At 39.7% G+C, this 13,709-nt stretch overlaps 1 protein-coding gene across 1 annotated transcript in view; it reads right to left on the bottom strand.

Annotated features, from left to right (window-relative positions):
• The window catches only part of LOC109465241 (disco-interacting protein 2 homolog C-like), a 63,422-nt gene extending 51,017 nt beyond the window's left edge, over positions 1-12,405 (bottom strand). The window contains 1 exon segment of the mRNA XM_019762386.1: positions 12,192-12,405. Within this exon segment, the coding sequence (XP_019617945.1) occupies positions 12,192-12,276 (85 nt within the window). The 5' untranslated portion in view covers positions 12,277-12,405.
• Positions 12,406-13,709: the final 1,304 nt, after the last annotated feature.

Here is a 13,709-nt window from a genome sequence, read left to right as displayed (position 1 = left end):
TTTCATCACGATTGTATTACAGAACTCGGGAAGATCAAGACCTTGTCAACACTGTTCATTTTGTTGCTGTTGTATATCAACCAGAATATATAGTAGCACAGATGGTAGCAGTGAGCTATATGCAGGAGCATTGTGAAGTCTAACTAAGTGGAAGTTGAAATTTGCAGGTATATATTGTTCACTGCCTTTGTAATTTGAATGTACAAATACCCAGGGTAATCCTTTCTTAACTCCACCTGTCCATAACTGTCTAAAACTGCTTTGAACATGCCTCAAATCAATTCCCTTTGCCAGAATTTTCTATTTTCTATTATTGATCACATGTACAATAGAGCATTGGATGGGTCCACTCGATTGTAGTGAAAGATATATCTACAAAATTTGTGTACCTAAAAGGTTCTATCAGCCTTCTCAAAACAAGCCGGCTACCGGCGAAAATCGCCGCCTACTCAAATTTTTGCGCCGGCTACTTTCGTCAAAATTTTCAAATTTTTGCGCCGGCTACTTTCGTCTAAATTTTCAGAAAAACAAGTAAGCTCCGTTACATTTTCTCACAAACTTCACCGGCTCATTTCTTCTGACGAACTTCAGACAAATTTCTGCTAGCTTTCTGGATCTGAAAACTGCTTCTTTCTTAGCCTCCTGTGTAGATTTCTAATGCACGAGTCAGCGTTTGCTTCTACGAGCGGCCCGCGGCCGGCCAGAGCGGCCGAAATTTTACGGGGGGAGGGTCTTGTTCGGGGCTCGAGTTGTATCCGCGGAGCTGTATCGCTCGAGCTAGGCGGAACTTGCTTCGTAAACTCGTTGCTCACGAAAATTTATCAAGCCGCTACCTTCCCAACTTCTCCCGGCACTAGTAACATTCCTGCTACAAATAACTAGTACAAATCACGTCAAAAAATATCAAGACATGTATAGAAGCGTGTTCATATCTTTCATACACAGAGACAAATTTTCAAAAACAAATCGCCATCAGCGAGATTTCACAGCTGTTTCATTCATCAAAAGTTCTTGTCGATCGTAAAATGATCACTCATCTGTTGTCTCCACTAGTGTGGCATTTGTAGCTTAATCACGGCTAGCCAAAAATCAGCGTCAAAACCCCGGAATAAAAACACGCACACGTACAAAAACAGGAGCTTTCAGGCGCCATCTTGTCATGAATATTAAGTAGCAGCATGCGATCGACGCTCTGATTGGTTCACCTCACATGACCTGCGTTCTGATTGGATAAGCGATGTGGCCAGCAGCCGGCAGCGCGGGAAGATTTTTCTTCGCCGGCAGGCTCTCGCCGGTGAAGAAGAGACACATTTACGCTGCTTTCTACGTTTTTTCTACGACTACTAAGCAACATCCTATTAAAGAAATACATAATTAAAAGAATTTTCGGGAAGATGTATATTTCTCTACGCCGATTTTTGGCCATTTTCTCGTAATTTTCTTGTTCAAGGAACCCGGAAGTCAGTGTACCGGGACGCGGGGTGAATTTCCATAGGGCATTTATGGATCGCACCCCGCTAGAATTAAACCGTCAAAACAGAAACAAAACTTCCAAAAAGCGAAACTGTGACATTTTTTCACATCCCAATGATTATGTTTTCGATCAAATTGACATTTAAATATGCTTTCTTTATTTTTCTGCATTTTGTGGCCGGGCGCAAGGACCGCGCGTAATACGATCGGAGTGGCAAACAATTTTAATACAGCCTTTTTCCGGAATTATTTGTGCACGAACAGTAAATTTTGGAGCCACAAGATTGCCATAAAAGCTGCTCAGAATGTACCAAAAACGATGTTTAGGGGTCTAATTTTTACGATTTCCTCCGGGGGAGGCCCCCCGGACCCCCCCAACAGGAGGGGGGCCACCCCCCTCCCGTACCCTCCCCCTGCGAGCCGCTGCGCGGCTCGCTTCGAGCCACTTCGTGGCTCGCCTGCTACTTTTTCTTATCAGCCACCTACTCTAAATTTTTTTGAGAAGGCTGTCTATCGTGGGATACTAATTCAAAAATCACATTATATGTGGATAATCCATGTACTGTAACTTCCTATTAAATACAATGTACCTGGCTGACACAGCAAAAATGCATAAAAGTGCAGGGCCAGTTTATAAATAATAGATCAAAGCTGTATTGTAAGGAAAATACCATTGCTGCCATGTAATACCAGTTATATATAACTATTCACATATACAAGTGAACTCAAAATATACACATACACACATACATACATATATGTATATATATATACAATGTACACATACACATATACACATTTTGACATTCTAATTATTAATTCCACATGATTGCCACCCAAAACCCATACATCCATACCATTGACTACTTGATTTGTACATTAACATCTTTCATAATGCCTTGATTATGATAATTCTTCATTCCAGCTCATTCCTATATTCCCCATGGGGAAAATAAATGGATACATAATGCAGTAGATAAAAAAAATTATGTTTTAGGCCAGCCCACAATGGATCGCTACTGATTCTGGTAGATTGTCCTTGTACAATGTGAATAAACAGATTAACATGACAGATTTTTAGGGGGGAATCCCTACTGCCATCCTGTATTTGCCTACTTGGACTTGAATAATAATTCTAATAATCATTTATTACACAACATGAATCATACAAATATGGCAAAATGATGTGCATCCAACGGGAGATGCCATAATTCCAAACAGGGTGGGATAAAATTATGTTATCTGGATATCATAAGTATAGTAAGAAACTAGGACATTTTGGACTTGAATATCTATTTGAAATAAGGAATTGAAAGTATATAGTACAACACAAGAACATATCTTCTGTATTTTCACAAAATATTTTAACCAAAAACTTACAGTATGCTAAAGGTTAAAGTATTATAACTGAATCAATTATGAACCAGGATGGACATCTCTTGGAGTTCTCAGAACCATTTCTAATGAGGTCATTCATACAATTAGGGTGTGGAATTTAGGGTCATTCTGGGTCAGCAACCTTTAAAATTAGCCTACTCAGCTGACTGTCAGACCATAGCATGACTCATGAGTCATACCAAACAAATTACTTCATAACACAGTGCCAGGCAATTCAAAAATTTGCTCAAACCAAGAACACCTGTGTGTATCTGTGAGGTTTCACACAAAAAAGTAAAAATAGAACCTGACTCATTTTTGAGGAAAAGAAAGAAACAAGGGCTGAATCACTAATGTGACGGGTGGGGTTGGAGAAGGTCATAAAAATCAAAGTAGGGAGTGTCCAATATATGAATGGTGGGAGGGTTGAATACATCTTTAATGTGACATCATTTTTAACAATTGAAGTACATGACAATAACTAAAAAGCTATCAAACAAGACTCAACATAATGCACCAGTAATTCTAATTGTCTGATGTTAGTTATTGTCCTCTGGAGTGATCGACTCTATTAGAGTTATTACAATAACAATTGTGATGACAATCCATGAACAATGCTGCACTCACAAAAGACCATTAAACCTATTGTTACCACTCATTTAAAACATTTTAGTAAATCCTAGATCTGCATACAAAATCATTTCTGTCTATGGTGGCCAAAGCCACAGCTTCATAAATTAAACAGGTCTACAAATTTCATTTTCTATATACTGTACTGCATTCCAACACTGATTGCAAATTGGCTGGGTTCCAAAGATGACTGAGCTGAAAATATTGGATGAAAATGATCAGTCACAGGAACTCAAAGCCAGGGGAGACATTTTTTACCTCACATTATGTCCCTATGGAGAACACTAAGTACAGGTAGAGGTAGAAGTAGTGCATTAACAACAGAATTTACTACACCACCAGCATTGCCCCAGAAACCCAACTTCACAGCAATATTTCTGGCTTCTATATTCTGAGAAAGAAATCCCATTAGTTTTTAAGACCTTGGTTCTTTCTTTGCACCTTGTCTCCATTTACAGAAGATGCAAAATTTATGCCACCTTTCGTTATCATTCCTGAATCAAGAACATGATAGATTTATAGATAGATAGATTTCCAAAATATTTCCAAATTATGAAATTTCTTAGACAAACAATTACAAAGAATTCAAAACATTTCTAAATAATGACAATAACAACCCACTCGGTGACGCGGAATTGACTCTATTACAGAAAACCAAATGTTTGGCACATCAGCATTTTGTTACTATGATTCTATCGATTATATATAATCAGAGAGGTATGGATAATAATATACTCACTCACTCACTCACTCACTCACTCACTCAGTCTCATAGCTAATACAACAAATGATCAAACCATTCTGTACAGTGTTTGATAAAACCACACAAGTTCACAAGATAGCCTGTCAGCCTCCTTAAGAATATCTGTGGCCAACATTTTGGGCATATGTATATTATGTGCTACATTGTATTTCCTGAATATATAGATACATACCAATTTTCTGATCATTTCATCATTGAGAAAACTATACAGAACCAAGAAATTTTCTTGAATATCAAAACATGGGCGAAGCCTGCTAGGGAGGCTATGCTGAGGATACAAGTTATGACACTGAATGAATCCTGCTAGATAGGCTATACAGATACCTATAAAGCCTACACACCCCCTGGAGAGGCTGACCTGTCTTCTACTGGGTCAAACACTTCTCACCACCTCATCTGTCAATCAAGGGGACACACCAGTAGATATGTCAGGGGAGGCAGCAGCCTTGTAATGTTTTTGTAAGTCCGTTATCAACTTGCATTGTTATATTAATGCATTTTCCTTAGAAGAAAAATGAGAGATAAGATTTTTAAAAAACATGCATATTTCCTTCTCTATAACATACTTTGATATTGCATTTGTAAATGTGTACTGTTTGAACTGAAAGTTTATCCTTCCATACATACATAATGTACAAAACATAATGTACTAACCCTTTGCATACTTCTGAAATGACACAATGGACAACTACAGGAATGATTGCACTTTGGACTGAAAACAGTTGACATGTTTTCAAATCATTGACTGTTACCACCTCATGTTTTATTCAATGTAACAATACAAGGCAGGCCTCGAAATTAACTTTTTTTACTATTGTCCCAGAATTGTCCCAAAAATAGATTTCAATTGTCCCGAACTGAGGATGGACTGTCCCAGATCTGCTTTTCAGGAATTAAGTTTATGACAACAATAAGAAAACAACAACTCAATTTGTACAACTTGTCCACTTTATTAGTACAGTAAATGTCCATAATTTTTCCCAGACTGTAGGGAAATACATATAGAATACAACACGGGTATTACGTATCGCCCGGGGGAGGGTCGGGACCGTGTTGTATTTTATTTATGTCATTATAACCCACCCAAGAAAACACGTCTTTCAATGCAAGATGAGCCATAAGTTGGTGCCCCTAAACCCTCAAATGCAACAACATCAGTTCCAACGTTTGGATTCTGTATTCGAATTTTCGAAAGCGGTGCACGATGTTAGGACGAAACTCCGTTCCAATCGTTCTATGGAAACCATGGAGGCCGGGCTGTACCTTAAAGTACGGCCCGGTCCAGAACCAGTTATCGAACGTTATCGCGGCCCGGGTATGATATAAATGATAGTATCATGAGCGCGCACCATCTTCCAGGCCCCCCTCCCCGACATTTGGAATCCCTGATTGGTTTGATGTAAATGTTTGTCAGAGTATTATGGGCTGCCGGCGGCCTGCAGCAGGATGGGTGGATTGTGTACCTAAATGACTTGGACAGTCTCAGAATTTTCCAATTGCCCCGAAATTGTCCCGAAATGTAATTTGAATTGTCCCGAGCTGAAAATTTAGTGTCATTTGACACTGGGACAATGTTAATTTCGAGCCCTGACAAGGGGTAAGTAACAATGTCATGTGTCTTGGACTTACAACAAAAACAAAACAACATGTGCTAAATGGTACATAGGATTCAAGGTCAAGTATTTTTACATCGTTTATAACCTTCTCCCAATGGGAACTGTTTTTCACATTTTCTTTTTTAGAATCAAAAGCAAAAATAAATATTGCTAAAATTCCCTAATCGCATAACAGCCTTCTGATACCAAGTTCATGATAGCTTGTATTTAATTCTACAAAAGATCACAGAGATAGAAAAAAAAACTTAAAACATGGCTAGATATAAAGTACAATACTTTAATGCTATGCTTAATTTCGAGTTAATCATACAAAGTATACTTGGCAGCTGCAAAATGACATAACCAATCAAAATAAACAGCAACCATACATCATTGTTGTTTAAAATCCCCAAGCACACAAAAAGGGCCACATTTTGTGAGTAGTATTTAGTGGTGTAGACAACCAGGCCTGGTCTGTACAATACAGACAATAGGGTGGCCAGCTGTAGTGAATGGACATAACTTCTCCATTCAAGTTGTCCATTTTAACACAATAGCTACCAAAACAAACACGACATTCCTAACTCAAGGCCAAGTTGTGGTGTGTGGGTACTTTGGACAAGTGAGATGTGGAATTTTGCCAGCTGGTGTTACTACTACTGTGAACTCACTGTTTGAAGCACCAGTAAACCTTGCCAAGAATCCTTGGGCCTGATATCAGTGATAATATTTCACTTTGAAACAACCAATCTTCAAATACAGGCTTTGAACCAACCTAACACAACTAAACATTGGCACTGACTATCAGTATCTAATTTTTTGTATCATCCACATCCAGAGCACAGTTCCAAGTTTACCTGCACTAACCTGTATATACCCAGTACATGGACCAGTACAGTCTAGGTGCAGGTAGACATCAGATATACCTGCACAGCTCCCGTTTTACCTGCACTAATTGTCTTGCATATCAAAGTAGAGGCAACATAATACTAGTGATGACCTAGACTACATATAACCCAAGATGCTTGTATGACGTAACACACAGATTGTTGACTTGTAGTGTCCTAAGTCAGGCCACAGTGTCATGTCAGCATGTCAGAACCAACAGTACAGCTCCATGCACCAGTGATGACTGTCAAGCCTTTACAGATATCACTCTACCACTCAGACACACAGGTCTTAGCCTGTGTGCTCTACAACTGTTCCATACTATGGTCACATGGACACAAGGGCTAAGCTGGTTGTACAAGCTATAAATTTACATGTATTTCTAATATGACAAATTTACAAATTAGAAAAATCATTTCAACTGGGAAAAGTTTTGGGTCGTAATGTGGTGAAATTTCAGTCTTTTCCAAACAGAATACCTGTTTAGGATATTAGTATGGTCAGAGACTCAGAGCTAACAAAGAAGTACCCAACAAAATTAACACTGCTTTACAGAATTAAAATGGAAACCTACTCTTTACATGCAGCTTTTTACTTGTGTTCACTTGCGACCACATATTTTTCTACCTCACCAAGAAGTGTGCAATGGTTTACCTGAAGCAACAAACAAATATTGACTCAGGTAACAGAAATGCTAACACCTAACAGAAATCATTGTGTACCAACCTACCATGACATCAGCTCAAAATACCAAACTGCAGAACATCTTTTTAGTTTGAGAGGTAGTTTAAAATTGAAATTTCCTGTAGAAAAAGAGGGAAATCCTTTTCCTCAACGCTCTGGTTCTGCTCTTATTTTGTACCTCCTTAGGGAAAAAGGAAATGACAATCTTTCTGCAACAGTATTGACTATAGTGCCAGTATTTACCCTTACCAATTCTTCACATGAGTAGTAGATGACGTAAGGTATTTTTCAATGACAGTGCTGATTTTCCTTCCTGGGCCTTACATTACAATTCTGCCAATTTCCTGCCCACCTGTCGGGAACTGTTGTCGAGTTACACGAAGAATAAACAAAAACATGGCGGACTGGAATAACGTCATGACTCAGTACCTGTCAGGAAGGATTTCAGGAGACTACAGACCAGTTAGCACCTGTCTAACAGACATCCTATTGTCGTGTTTGGCCACAAGAAGGGAATTCCTTGTTTATTACTATTATAAGGGATTGACATTCATTTTTGTGCACAGGAAAACTTAAGGTGCACAATATGAAATGAAACAGAACAGAATGTTAGCAAACTAATAGAAAACCTTTCACCTTCTCTTCAGATCTTGAATCTGAAATTCTACAGTTTACTCAGAAAAGTAATTACAGAAAAGTTTTTTCCTGATGCTTAAATGTCAAGAATATATTGTATGCCTGTATACAATATTACCTCACTTCTTACCATACAACGTAACCGACAAAGATGCTTGCAGTAGGTGCATGGGTGCATGCATGTGTCAAAAATTAGGTGCACAGCTCCAATTGTCACCCAGTATTTTGAGCCATGAACTTCTTTTAAATTTCAGGTATTTAGTCTGAAATACATGTAACTTTGAATGCACACGGTTTAGGCCTTTTGTCCAGTTCTCAAAGAGACATCCTAATCCCCTATAGTTACACCCAAACGTGATAAATTTTGTCACAGCTACAATGCAACTTCCAGTTTGTTTGTTTCATCTTTCGCTGACAAACAAAGGAACAAAAAAATTGCATGAGTCAGTTCTTCAGTTCTCTTTGGTGTCAACAAAGGGACAAATTGGCTTAGCTAAAAACCTGCATTCATGGTTCACAAGCTGTGACTGGCTGAGTCAGTTGTATGTTTACTCACTTGTCTCTCGCAGACAGGCAACTAACAAAAGAATACAAACATTCCCTAACGTACTACTGTACTGACAGTACATACTATTTGCTATAAACCCTTTTCACTATCTTTACATTTATATGTGCCCTCCAAAAGGCACAAAATGAAGACCAAGATTTTTCCACACTAGTAGTAACTTGAGTGGCATTTATGCAAATACACTGTGCAATACTAGAAATTAAACATGCCTAATTACAGGTGATTAGATAGTGATCTCATACACAAGCAAAACAAGCTGATACAGCCAAGGGGCCTAATCTTTTTCTCAAGCAACTTAACCTGCCACAAGCTGTGTTGTGCTGTAACTGATACAAGTTTGGTTGCATAGAAGGGACCTCAGCAGTCAGAAGGTTATCTTATATACCATATTCATGGCTGCTACTTGCTAGCTTACTCATGTTGGATGATAATTACCACCTTATATGAGTATATTGAATCTAAAAACAGTGAAATAAGAGTCATAATTCTTTTTATAACTTTCTGGGACCTCGTATGACCCTGGTAACAAAATCTAATACCAGCCAATTTCTACAAAAGCCAAAGCTATACCAAGGGAGTGTCGTATGCCGTATGAAATACAAAGGTCAACTGCTTGTAATTCTAGTACACTAAATACAATCCTCGTCAAGTCTACTGGATTACAGCGATGTCAAATTTGTCACATGCCAGAGCCAGCACAGCTTTTGGAAGGGATTTTGCAGGCTGCATTCTTGTAGACTGTTGTCACACCGTTTGGGAGAGATAAGGCTACCATAAATTAGCCGTCCATGTAAACTGTGCCTGGCTTGGTCACTTGGATGTAACAAATGGAAAACAGGCACTAGCCTGGAGCAAAACGGTCGGGACCCTTATAAGGGGCCTGTGGCATACTCCAGTCATTTCTAGCACCAAACAATGCTGATTCTACACTGTAAGAAAGTAGACAAATCCAAACATACAAAAAAGATACAGACTCTACAAAAATCTGATTACCAAAACTTCTACATACATGTACATGTAGCACCAGCAACATCACTGTAATAGTGTCATCAAAAATGTTACCTTTCTTTTACATTTGAGAACCAACAAATTCAATTGTTCTGGCCTAGCATTGCTCCAACACTGTATCTAATTTCTTGGTGTAGGTTTACTTTTAGCAAATTTGACTATTTTCTTTTCTATTTTGGGATCTAGCTAATTAGGACCACCCCCTTTCTTCTGGCTGCTAATAGGCTCTTGATAGCTTGTCACCCTATCATGGCAGATTAACATCAGTTGTTGATAAGGCTAATTATGGAAAAGAATAACAGGATTCAAATTACATGCTGAGATATTCCAATTAAGCATTACCATATTCCAGATATGAGAAATACCATATATAGAATGATTCTTGGTCCTGTATGTATTATGTCTCCTTTTTGGACTGTTTATGGAAAGATATCCCTTTGTATTTGCAAACAAATACACATGAAATATAGCATTAGATTTTTCGAATCAATGATCTTCAATAGTAAAAAAATAATGAGTATTCTATATTGGAATTTATATTGGAAATCATTTCTTATTTCTCATGTAAATTTTGTAAGAAATACCTTGAAAATGCATTATCATACCATTTGTTTTGCATCAAATTTTTGCAGCCCAGCCCATTAATGCTGATATTATACAATAGCATAATTTATAATCACTCCAGGACATTTATGGAATTTTATGCATAATGAACCCCACGGGAGCTTGGCTACAGTATTTATGAATGGCTGATCCCTCCCAATGCTTTTCTGTTTGAATTTGAACCCAACCGTCCCCCATACCATAGATGCTGGGTAGACCCAGGGCGGACCCAGTGTAAACTCATCAGTGATGGAAGAATCTGCCATTAATCCGACTGAGATTCCGCTGCTGACAAACGCACCATGACACACCAGCCATGTCATGCTACGACTATTACCCCTCCTTGTGTTTGTGTTTGAATTTGAACTCGAGTTCAATTTGTACAGGAACTGCACCATCCTGTTTTTATTTTTGATACTGACTCACAGAGATATCTTTAAACTCTGTAAAATATGTACATGTCATATAGGGATATATCACGCTATACAGAACACTGATTAGAATCGCGATTTAACTAATTGTTTATGTTATACTTGAACGGTATCGCCGTATCGGTAACATTGACCTTGGATTTTTCAGCTTTATAGAGAAAGCATTATGCTGGACTTGAGGCTACACAAAAGTAAATTAAGTTAAGCGCCAAACCGTAGCCTTGGTCGCGACAATGAGCAGGAATTGGCCCTCCCTGGGGGCGTAAGGTCTGACACAGCTCAAAAACATACATCGTCGTACTCTACAAATCACACACCACATTTCGATGGTTTCTTTTGTGGCTACGGTGCCTGTATAGCCCTGGACTGAATGCTGTATTGATCTTGAGCGTATCAAGTACAGTAATCCGACCAGGCGATCGCACTCAATCGAGTTAATGCATGCTATTGCCTCAAAGCCTGGACTAGCTGTGGATTTGGAGCCCTCCCATGATACTATTGTACACTAGAGAAGTGAAATCCTGGGAATGAAACAGCAGTACACAGTATTCCACAGCTGGGGTCAAGCCTATTGGTCAAACAATTGGACTCGCTGTGGCCAGAGCAGATCAGAAAAGAGGACAGAGCCTGAGATTAAAAGGACTGGTGTGTAGGGATTACAAAGAAGATGAATAGACTACACTTGACATCTGGATTAAGTAGCTCGAACCAATTAAGCAAGGTAGACTACATTCTCCCAGAGTCAGCCTCTGGGGTTAGTTGGTGTCCCCGTTTTGCCTTTTTTGGTCATGAGAGCCCGCAGATGTCTGGATAGTCGGGTGTTTATGGTTTAATTCATGCAATTTTGGGTCGTCCCAGAGGCTGTGTGGTAATTTGTCTTCCCCGGCTCAGGGAAGGTATCGATTTAAACCGGGGCCGATTGCAGGTTAGAGCTCGCATTGGTAATCCAGCCACGGAAAGACACTTTGGTGTACGGCAGGGATGACAAGCAAGCTGCGGGGAAATTGATAAAACGTCGAAATATTCTGCCAAACTGTCAGCTTGTCAAAACGTAACGGTTGTGATGAATTGCGTACGAGAAAGCCAAGACACAGCAAAAAGATGAAACGGGAATAACAGGAAGCCTTGGCTGTCTGGCGAGATGACATCGCTGGCCAGCCAGAAAGCTTGGGGATAATCTAAAAAGTCTGTCGGCACCTCACAAACCCCGGAAATACGGCGGGCCAAATATGATCACTCGCCGACCGGCACAGACTGTCACTACCCGGCCTGTGTCGATTTCACTAACAAACCGGCCTGTCGATTTCGTACACAGACAGGTTTCTAAAACAAAAACACCTAGGAATTTCGCCTTATCTTTAAGCTAGCTTGAAATCTAAAAGATACCCCCATGGAATATGGCTTATACCCAGCTATCGGAGAACACACACTTCGATATGTAGCGAACATAGGGTCCGTTTTGTTGGCAAACAAGAATCCCTTTCCGCCCGAGCGATCATGAGAAAAAAAAACGATCGGCGATCGGAACACCCTACCTTCGGAGAGCTCTAGCTCCAGCTCCGCTAGCTTGGCCCTGATCTCCAGGGGTAGAGATGATGTGTTGACTGCTGCCTGTGACATCGTGATACTAAATTGTTCGTCAGAAGAAGGAAATAGAGAAGGAAATGACGACAAAGTCCTCCGAATGCATTATTATGGTGGGCAGGAAGGCGCCATATTGGATTTTCCACCACACCTTTGATCACGTGACATGTGTTTCCCATCATGCCGTTTGCGGGACGCAACAGGTGGCAGACATCGGCGGGCAGATCAAAACTTTTCCAAACTTTCCAAGAAACTTCAAGAAACGCCCAACTTCATTAGAAAAACAAGAAATGACAGCGTAAAAGAATGATATAGTAAAAACTTTCGTATAACACGAGATAGCTTTTAGAAACAGGCGTCGGCGTTCGCATAAAGCATCAAAGAAACCGACATTGACGTTGGCATAAAGCATCAAGGTCAGCGGATACGGAACAAAACATTTACAAAACAATATTGACTATAGATTTTACAGTTGATGGATAAAAACTGGGCAACTTTGACTTGTCAAAATATCAAAATATTGTCGTGTGATCAGTATCTATCATGCTATATTTGCAATATATTGGGAGACAAGACCAAACGTATATTTACGGTGTCAGTGAGCCAGTACAACTGATGTGTATCTAAACCGTGTAAACTGGTGTCTTCCTCTTCACTATCTACAAGCCGTGACACTTCCCCTGTACAAGCCGTGATCCTGTTATTGTAACCTCGCTTATCAGCCGAGTTTCCGAGCTTCACAACATAAACATTTCTGGCCAGGGCGGCCCTGTTGTTGGGACTAGGCTAGTGCTCGCCTTAGCGAGGTTAAAAACTAACAGATAAGAACTAATGGCATATGAGTCACGTTAAGTGTATCCCTTTCTAAAACATGTGTTGTTTTTCTGAACGTTCCGTTAGATGCCACAGTGGTTAGATGTGAAGTTTTGTCGACCCTACAGAATGGATGTAAGGCAGTGCACCCTATGAAATGTATAATGTTAATCCCAAAATTTAAGAAAACACATTTTAAGAAAGTTTGCCACACTTTTGCATGTTTTTGCGTAAAGTAATACACATACAACGGACCTGGGCATTCGTGCTATCTGAAGGGGCAAATCTGTGCCCCCGTGTGAGGGGTGTCATCTAGCGGTTGAAGTGCGCATTACATACTAATGGTTGTAATGGATGTCTGTGAACCCGTATTAGTATCCTGCCTTTTATTAGTGACGTACATTCAATGCTGCCCTGTCAGACAAAGACTATTAAGGCTGGCCAACAAATAGATATTGGCTGTAGAACTTTTGTCGACAAATGGCGTGCCAGTAGTAATTCAAAACGGCTAGACCAGGAGTCAACTATGGCGCGGCCTCATGGTACATAAGAAGGTTGCTAACCACTAAACCAAGCAAACTACCGCATTAACATTCATTGTGCGGTTTTATTTTTGTCGTAGAATTTACTGACTGTTGACAAGGTCCTGCGGTAAC

Source organism: Branchiostoma belcheri, unplaced genomic scaffold, assembly GCF_001625305.1.
Source record: "Branchiostoma belcheri isolate BF01 breed outbred unplaced genomic scaffold, Haploidv18h27 scaffold15, whole genome shotgun sequence".
NCBI classification, from domain to species: Eukaryota; Metazoa; Chordata; class Leptocardii; order Amphioxiformes; family Branchiostomatidae; genus Branchiostoma; species Branchiostoma belcheri.
This window is presented reverse-complemented; position numbering and strand designations above follow the sequence as displayed.